The sequence below is a fragment of the Bufo bufo genome, chromosome 2 (genome assembly GCF_905171765.1).
Source record: "Bufo bufo chromosome 2, aBufBuf1.1, whole genome shotgun sequence".
NCBI classification, from domain to species: Eukaryota; Metazoa; Chordata; class Amphibia; order Anura; family Bufonidae; genus Bufo; species Bufo bufo.
In genome coordinates this window covers 442947660-442957391 of record NC_053390.1, presented here as the reverse complement: position 1 = coordinate 442957391, position 9732 = coordinate 442947660, and the positions used below count along the sequence as shown (strand labels likewise).

General features: G+C 47.6%; 1 protein-coding gene across 1 annotated transcript in view; it reads left to right on the top strand.

Annotated features, from left to right (window-relative positions):
• The first annotated feature begins 6127 nt into the window (after positions 1 to 6127).
• Positions 6128 to 9732, top strand: part of LOC120989414 (guanine nucleotide-binding protein subunit alpha-11) — a 41823-nt gene continuing 38218 nt past the window's right edge. Inside the window, exon 1 of the mRNA XM_040417497.1 lies at positions 6128 to 6263. Coding sequence (XP_040273431.1) covers positions 6128 to 6263 — 136 coding nt within the window. The remainder of the gene's footprint in view (positions 6264 to 9732) is intronic.

Genomic DNA, 9732 nt, shown 5'->3' with positions numbered 1-9732 from the left:
TCCCTCCCCTGTAGTTAACTCGTTGGTGGCCAGTGGGCCTTCTCCCCTCCCTCCTAATTAAAATCTCCCCCCTATCATTGGTGGCAGCGGAGAGTACCGATCGGAGTCCCAGTTTAATCGCTGAGGCTCCGATCGGTAACCATGGCAACCAGGACGCTACTGCAGTCCCGGTTGCCATGGTTACTTAGCAATTTGTAGAACCATTATACTTACCTGTGAGTTGCGATGTCTGCGTCCGGCCGGGAGCTCCTCCTACTGGTAAGTGACAGGTCATGTCACTTACCAGTAGGAGGAGCTCCCGGCCGGACGCAGACATCGCAGCTCGCAGGTAAGTATAATGGCCCAAATCATTAAAAATAAAAAGCTAGCATTTTGTAATTATAAAAAAAAACAGAGCAATGAAGATAAGGAAATCTACAAGATTAGGCAGAGAGAGGCCAAGCAAGTTATAAGAACTTCTAAAGCGCAGGCAGAAGAAAAACTAGCTCAGTCTATGAAAAAAGGGGATAAGACATTCTTCAGATATATAAATGAAAAAAGGAAATTAAAACAAGGAATAACTAAATTAAAAGAAAAGAACGGAAGGTATGTAGAAGAGAATAAAGGGCTAGCTGACTGCCTTAATGAATACTTCTGTTCAGTTTTTACAAAAGAAAAAGGAGAAGGACCTCCACTAGAAAGGATGACTAATAAATCATTTGATGCATGTATCTTTACAGAGGAAGATGTTCTAAGTTTGCTGTCTAAGGTGAAGACAAATAAGTCACAGGGGCCTGATGAGATACACCCAAAATTATTAAAAGAGCTTAGTGGTGAGCTGGCAAAACCGCTAACAGATTTATTTAACCAATCATTAGTAACAGGAGTCGTCCCGGAAGATTGGAAATTGGCAAATGTCGTGCCCATTCACAAGAAAGATAGTAGGGAGGAATCGAGCAACTATAGACCAGTGAGTCTGACATCAATAGTAGGCAAATTAATGGAAACCCTATTAAAGGATAGGATTGTGGAACATCTAAAATCCCATGGATTGCAAGATGAAAAACAACATGGGTTAACTTCAGGGAGATCATGTCAAACAAATCTTATAGATTTTTTTGACTGGGTGACTAAAAAAATAGACGGTGGAGGTGCAGTAGACATCGCATATCTAGATTTTAGTAAGGCTTTTAACACTGTCCCACATAGAAGACTTATCAATAAACTGCAGTCATTGAGCATGGACTCCCATATTGTTGAGTGGATTAGGCAGTGGCTGAGTGACAGACAACAGAGGGTTGTAGTCAATGGAGAACATTCAAAACAAGGTCATGTTACCAGTGGGGTTCCACAGGGATCTGTACTGGGACCAATTTTGTTTAATATCTTCATAAGTGATATTGCAAAAGGCCTCGATGGCAAGGTTTGTCTTTTTGCTGATGACACAAAGATATGTAACAGGGTTGATGTTCCTGGAGGGAAACGCCAAATGGAAAAGGATTTAGGAAAACTAGAAGAATGGTCAGAACTCTGGCAACTGAAATTTAATGTGGATAAGTGCAAGATAATGCACCTGGGGCGTAAAAACCCAAGGGCAGAATATAGAATATTTGACACAGTCCTGACCTCAGTATCTGAGGAAAGGGATTTAGGAGTAATTATTTCAGAAGACTTAAAGGTGGGAAGACAATGTAATAGGGCAGCACGAAATGCCAGCAGAATGCTTGGATGTATAGGGAGAGGTATAAGCAGTAGAAAGAGTGAAGTGCTTATGCCGCTGTACAGAACACTGGTGAGACCTCACTTGGAGTATTGTGCGCAGTACTGGAGGCCATATCTCCAGAAGGATATAGATACTCTAGAGAGAGTTCAGAGAAGAGCTACTAAACTAGTACATGGATTGCAGGATAAAACTTACCAGGAAAGGTTAAAGGACCTTAATATGTATAGCTTGGAAGAAAGAAGAGACAGAGGGGATATGATAGAAACTTTTAAATACATAAAGGGAATCAACTCGGTAAAGGAGGAGAGCATATTTAAAAGAAGAAAAACTACCACAAGAGGACAAAGTTTTAAATTAGAGGGGCAAAGGTTTAAAAGTAATATAAGGAAGTATTACTTTACTGAGAGAGTAGTGGATGCATGGAATAGCCTTCCTGCAGAAGTGGTAGCTGCAAATACAGTGAAGGGGTTTAAGCATGCATGGGATAGGCATAAGGCTATCCTTCATAAAAGATAGGGCCAGGGACTATTCATAGGATTCAGATATATTGGGCAGACTAGATGGGCCAAATGGTTCTTATCTGCCGACACATTCTATATTTCTATGTTTCTATGTTCTACAAATTGCTAAGTAACCATGGCAACCGGGACTGCAGTAGCGTCCTGGTTGCTATGGTTACCGATCGGAGCTTCAGCGATTAAACTGGGACTCCGATCGGTACTCTCCGCTGCCACCAATGATAGGGGGGAGATTTTAATTAGGAGGGGGAGGGAGGGGAGAAGGCCCACTGGCCACCAACGAGTTAACTACAGGGGAGGGAGGGGGGGCCCACTGGCCACCAACGAGTTAACTACATTGGAGGGAGGGGGGGCCCACTGGCCACCAACGAGTTAACTACATTGGAGGGAGGGGGGGCCCACTGGCCACCAACGAGTTAACTACAGGGGAGGGAGGGGGGCCGGCCGCACTGGCCACCAATGAGTTAACTACAGGGGAGGGGGGGGCCCACTGGCCACCAATGAGTTAACTACAGGGGAGGGAGGGGGGGGCCGGCCACACTGGCCACCAATGTGTTAACTACAGAGGGGGGGGGGGGGGCTGCCCCCTGCTGCCTGGCAGCACCTGCCAGGCAGCAGGGGGCAGTCATGTACACAGTTCTTTTAGTATATTCTAACCTGAAGCGTCCCCATCACCATGGGAACGCCTCTGTGTTAGAATATACCGTCGGTTCTGAGTTTTGACGAAGTGAAAACTCAGCTCTGAAAAAGCTTTTATGCAGACGGATCTTCGGATCCGTCTGTATAAAAGTAACCTACGGCCACGGATCACGGACACGGATGCCAATCTTGTGTGCATCCGTGTTCTTTCACGGACCCATTGACTTGAATGGGTCAGTGAACCGTTGTCCGTCAAAAAAATAGGACAGGTCATATTTTTTTGACGGACAGGATACACGGATCACGGTCTCAGCTGCAAAAGGTGCATTTTCCGATTTTTCCACGGACCCATTGAAAGTCAATGGGTCCGCGAAAAAAAAAAACGGAAAACGGCACAACGGCCACGGATGCACACAACGGTCATGTGCATGAGGCCTTACCCTCAGCCATCTTACAAACCTCAGCAAGTGTCTTCAGCTCTGTCTCCTGCACTAACATTGCTGGAGGGAGTGGTTCTTTCTTGACAACATCAGATTAAGTAGGAACAGCATATCCTGTCCGAGATGATCCATCTTCCAAGAACCTGAAATTATCTACCATAAACTTAAAAATTTGGTTATTAATTGGAGACAGTGATGTAAATTTGAATTTTTATTTACGGAGACAGTCAGGTAAATTTGAATTTTTATTTACTACTTCCAGAAAGCACTTTTTATTTTTATTATCAGAGGTGGGAAAGTATTTTTATTTACTACTCCCAGAAGGCCCTACTACTACTACTCCTCCTGCATAGAGGTGGGAAAGCACTACTAGTCCCTCCCCCCTCCAGCCGCAGCAGAGTAGTCGGATCTAATTTTGTACACCCTTAAGACGGTGATTAATTGGTAAGAGGAGTAAGAATTGCATTACTATCTACTCCTACACATGTGATACTACCCTTAGCCATGAGAGATCATGGAACATGTCTGCTATAAAGGCAATGGAATTAGATCCTAAGGATTGTATAGATAATAGGGATCCAGCATTTGATTCTGGATTGTTAATTGCCTATGGGCGTTGCATTTGAAGGCTGAACATTTGTAGCTCCTCCCATAGACGAGGAAGTGGGCAAGTACATACAAAGTCTTCCTTCCCCCCTCTAGTGGCGAGGACTGATAGGCAGCCATGCCCGCTTTAGGCCTTTGTTCAATACACCTTTAACAACATAGAGGGACAAAATGAACTTTACTTAGGCCTAGCTTATACTAGACCTTTCTAGATGATTCTTAAGACCATCCACAAAGGCAGCATTTAGGATTTTCTCATGCATATCTAAGGTAAGCTCAAAAATCCAAATCCACCCAACTTTCCTGGAGTCTAGTGAAAACTTTTTCCACACTTTCTGTTCCGTCCTCTGATGCATATTCAGACAATGTGACAGGCTAATCCCCTAAATGCTTCCTCCCAGACTCAATGATCTTCCCTATGCATTAAATCCCCAGCTCTACATTGGACTACATTTTCCAAATCTCACCAATATGAGAAAACTCTCTATATTTTAACTAATTCTATAAGTTAGTCCTCTGGAATTCTACACATCGTGGCAAAATTGATATTACTACTGGGTGCAGCAGATTTCATACATCATAAAATGATGCTAGAAATCTCACATTTTCACTCATATCTGAATAAGGACTTAGGCTACATTCACACGTCCGTGGTGTGTTGCGGACCCGCAAATTGCGGGTCCGCAACACACCAGCCCGTCACCCCCATAGAAATGCCTATTCTTGTCCGCAAGCTGCGGACAAGAATAGGACATGCTCTATCTTTTTGCGGAGCTGCGGACCCAAAATCGGGGTCGCGCTCCGCAATTGCAGCTGCAGACAGCACACTGTGTGCTGTCCGCATCCATTCCGTCCCCATAGAGAATGAATGGGTCCGCACCCGTTCCGCAAAATTGTGGAACGGATGCGGACACATTTTGCGGACGTGTGAATGGAGCCTTAGAATGGGTGCAACCTTAGATTGACTGGATTCGTCAGAGATACTTCCAGTTGGCATCCTAGGAATAATCTCTGCAGGCACATTTTAAACTAGTGGAACATAAAATTGGGAAAGGTTAGACTCTGACTAGTACTATTAAAATTCCCATGGGCCATCACCAGTTAAGCCCCCACAGTAATAACGTTCCATTATCAGGTGAATCCCAATCCATATTCAATTTCCTTCAGAAACTAAGCATTGCTCTTGGACTGTGGACAGGAGCACAGCCTACCACAGAGCTAGGTGTGCCCTCTGATGGCGCTCTCGTAGTCCGTAAGCATGTGCCAGTCTGCGTGCAGTGTGTCACATGCGACTGGGTGAATGCCATTCACTCTGTGTGTGCATCCAGCCATCATCATTTAGTGACTCAGTCACTGAAAATGCAATGGATGCGTGCAGTGAGCTGCCTGTGACACAGTGAGTAACAGTGCCCTGGCAGCCGGGCACCTCCTTCCGATTTGGTGCCAGGGGCAATTGCCTGGCTCTTGGTGTCTAGCAGACATCCTTTCTGGAAATTCCTAAACAATTGGTAAACGTGCCCATATGTCAACACAGATACAAGGCCACAATTAATCTCTGTGGTGCCCAGGGCCATATTTTGGCTACAACCTGCCTTGACTAGCATGAGAATTGTCTGGATCAGGTAAACATTGCCCAGGTGTGGGGTTACCTATCTGAAACCACTTGTCATGGCACACTTTGTGTACCACATCTTTCCACTGCCCCTCATGCCCAGTGGAGAAGGGGGTTATTCCTCCAGAAGGAGGGGAATGGGAGACCCTAATGAAAAGCTAGGCTAGGCCAAAATGCTAGGCCGTCGTTGCTGTGGTAACCGTATAAGTACAGCGCCATCCTTACGCTACCCAGAATTCCCCGCACCCACGCCCCAGCATCTACGGGAAGAGAACAACCAAGCCTGACGTGCGGGACGTTCCCCCCAGCCTGACGTCGTGTGACAACCGGCTCGCTGATTGGTCGCTTCGGCTGCCTTTTACGGCCTGTTTTCTGACAGAGAAGTTAGGTTGTGGCTGCTCCGGGGCTCAGAAAGCGGAAACCCCGGTCACGGCCAGGCTGGGAGGGGAAGTGCTTGGTGTCCGCCCCCTCCCTCCTCCTGTATCCTCGGCTGGATGCTAGGCGCCCTGTGAGGAGGCTCGGAGACCGGGGCGGTAAGTAAGTGTTCCCTTCCCCCCCCCTCCCCGGGTGGGAGAGGCCCCCGGTGCGGGCCTTGGTGCCGGGGGAAGGGATGACTCTGGACTCCATGATGGCCTGCTGTCTGAGTGAGGAGGTGAAGGAATCCAAGAGGATCAACGCTGAGATCGAGAAGAAAATCAAGAGGGACAAGAAGGAATCTCGGCGGGAGCTGAAGCTGCTGCTGCTAGGTACTATGGGGCGGGGGCGAAGGTGACATATGTGGGAGCTGAGGTGTGCACTGCCCATCCTGGGCATGGGGAGGGCTAATGCTTAACCTCCATGCTACCAGCCCCTAACCCTAAAATAACCTCTATACTATAAGGGGGACACCCTACCAGCCCTCATCCCAAAATTACCTCCGTACAACCCCCTACCAGTCACACCATCCGTAAAATAACCTCCATACTATAGGGGGACCCCGTACCAGCGCCCATCCCTAAAATAACTGCCATACTATAGGGGGACCCCGTACCAGCGCCCATCCCTAAAATAACCGCCATACTATAGGGGGACCCCGTACCAGCGCCCATCCCTAAAATAACTGCCATACTATAGGGGGACCCCGTACCAGCGCCCATCCCTAAAATAACCGCCATACTATAGGGGGACCCCGTACCAGCGCCCATCCCTAAAATAACTGCCATACTATAGGGGGACCCCGTACCAGCGCCCATCCCTAAAATAACCGCCATACTATAGGGGGACCCCCTACCAGCTCCCATCCCTAAAATAACCGCCATACTATAGGGAGACCCACTAACAGCGCCCATCCCTAAAATAACCTCCATACTATAGGGGGACCCCCTACCAGCGCCCATCCCTAAAATAACCTCCATAATATAGGGGGGCCCCCTACCAGTGCCCATCCCTATAATAACCTCCATACTATAGGGGGACACCCTCAACCCCCCCCCCCCCCAAATCTCTAAAATCTCATGCTATAGGGGACCCCCTAACTGCCGCATCCCTAAAATAACCTCCATGCTATAAGGGACCCCCTACCCGACCCATCCCTAAAATACCCTCCATGCTATAAGAGACCCCCTACCAGCCCCATCCCTAAAATACCCTCCATGCTATAAGGGACCCCCTACCAGACTAATCCCTAAAATACCCTCCATGCTATAAGGGACCCCCTACCAGACTAATCCCTAAAATACCCTCCATGCTATAAGGGACCCCCTACCAGCCCCATCCCTAAAATACCCTCCATGCTATAAGAGACCCCCCTACCAGCCCCATCCCTAAAATAACCTCCATGCTATAAGGGACCCCCTACCTGACCCATCCCTAAAATACCCTCCATGCTATAAGGGACCCCCTACCAGACTAATCCCTAAAATAACCTCCATGCTATAGGGGACCCCTACCAGCCCCATCCATAAAATACCCTCCATGCTATAAGGAACCCCCTACCAGCCCCATCCCTAAAATAACCTCCATGCTATAAGGGACCCCCTACCAGCCCCATCTTTAAAATAACATCCATGCTATAAGGGACCCCCTACCAGCCCCATCCCTAAAATAACCTCCATGCTATAAGGGACCCCCTACCAGCCCCATCCCTAAAATAACCTCCATGCTATAAGAGACCCCCTACCAGCCCCATCCCTAAAATAACCTCCATGCTATAAGGGACCCCCTACCAGCCCCATCCCTAAAATAACCTCCATGCTATAAGGGACCCCCTACCCGCCCCATCCCTAAAATACCCTCCATGCTATAAGGGACCCCCTACCAGCCCCATCCCTAAAATAACCTCCATGCTATAAGGGACCCCCTACCAGCCCCATCCCTAAAATAACCTCCATGCTATAAGGGACCCCCTACCAGCCCCATCCCTAAAATAACCTCCATGCTATAAGGGACCCCCTACCAGCCCCATCCCTAAAATAACCTCCATGCTATAAGGGACCCCCTACCAGCCCCATCTCTAAAATAACCTCCATGCTATAAGGGACCCCCTACCAGACTAATCCCTAAAATAACCTCCATGCTATAAGGGACCCCCTACCCGACCCATCCCTAAAATAACCTCCATACCCTAGACCAATGATGGCGAACCTTTTAGAGACCAGGTGCCCAAACTGCAACCCAAAACCCACTTAATTATCGCAAAGTGCCAACATGGCAATTTACCCTGAATACAAATATAGTATATCTTCCATGTACTTTATCATTTAGCTATAATATCCTGCCTGCATTCAGTGTGCTGTTCATAGTGCGCCCTCCGCTGATGAATGGCAGGAAAAGTCTAAGGCATATTGGTACACCATAGGGCGTGGGGGCCCTCACAGGGGGCTCTGAGTGCTGCCTCTGGCACTCGTGCCATAGGTTCGCCAACACTGCTCTAGGGAAACCCCCTAGCCTTTGCTGTTGGCATCTATTGGGTAATGATCAAGTTCCTGCTGTAGTACCATTGTGGGCACAAATTCTCACCAAAAACATTTCGCTTGCCGATTTTGATGCGGTTTTTCCCCGATTTCATCCTTTGCCTTGTAAAGGGCAAAATCCTCCCCAAAATCTGCAGAAATGATTGACTTGCTACGGGCAGGGCTCGTAAAAGGTAATGTGTAACATGAGGTTTGTATGCACTACAGTATTATAAGGTGGGTTTTCCATACGTAATGTAGACTGGCGCTGCTCACATGTAAGTGGTGGAGCAGAGGTAAGTGTGTTGTGACGGTATTGTATTCTGTCACAATTCAGGGGCCAACACTCCACTGAACACAAAACTTCTGACCAGAGGAGATTTGGGTGGTGTGACCAGGATCCTAATCCATGATTATTGCCCTTCAATGGCGGTAATAATTATGGCTCCAAAAGGACATTTGCCATCCAACCCGCTGTCGAGGATATTCTCATTGTTCGGAGATGGTCTGTGTAATCAAGAAACCTGTTGTATCTGATAAAATAAATGAGCTAATCCGTTATTACGTGGGTAGGACTACACCTCCGAGCCGGTTATGTGAGAGTAGCAGAGCCTGTCCCAGTTCACACAGGGCCTTAGGCTACGTCTACACGACGACAGTTGTCGCGTGACAGATAGGGCACAACTACACTGCAACATTTGTAGCGCAACATTTTGTTGCACTAATGTCACGCGACAATTTTTATAATGGCAGTCTATGGTGTCGCACTGCAACATGCAATCGAATCGACTGTTGCGTCGCAGTCGCAGCATGTTGCAGTGCAACAAAATGTCGCGCGACAAATGTCAGACTGACAGAAGGTCCCAGATTCCTCCTCTCTGGGCCTACACTTTACGCTGGGGAATCTACTTTCTCTTATGTCTTCCCTTGTGATGGATCGAGGGGTGGAGAGGGGATGTCCTTTTACTGCTCTGCTCTGTCATTGGGAGCATTCGGATAGACGTTTTTGAAGGGGAATTTCTAAAATATTCCTAAAATGTGTTTGCTTACCAAAGCTGCAAGGGTTCAGCAACCTCCGGCACTCCAGCTGTTAAGAAACTACAAATCCCAGCATGCTCCATTAATTTCTATAGGAGTTCTGTGTACAGCCGAGCAACTGTGCATGCTTGGAGTTGTAGTTCTACCACAGCTGGCGCGCTAAAGGTTGCTGATCCCTGCTCTAAGACTATAATCGCATGACTGGCCACGTGTCTATGGGCTGTGGTGCAACTGACTGCGAATACTA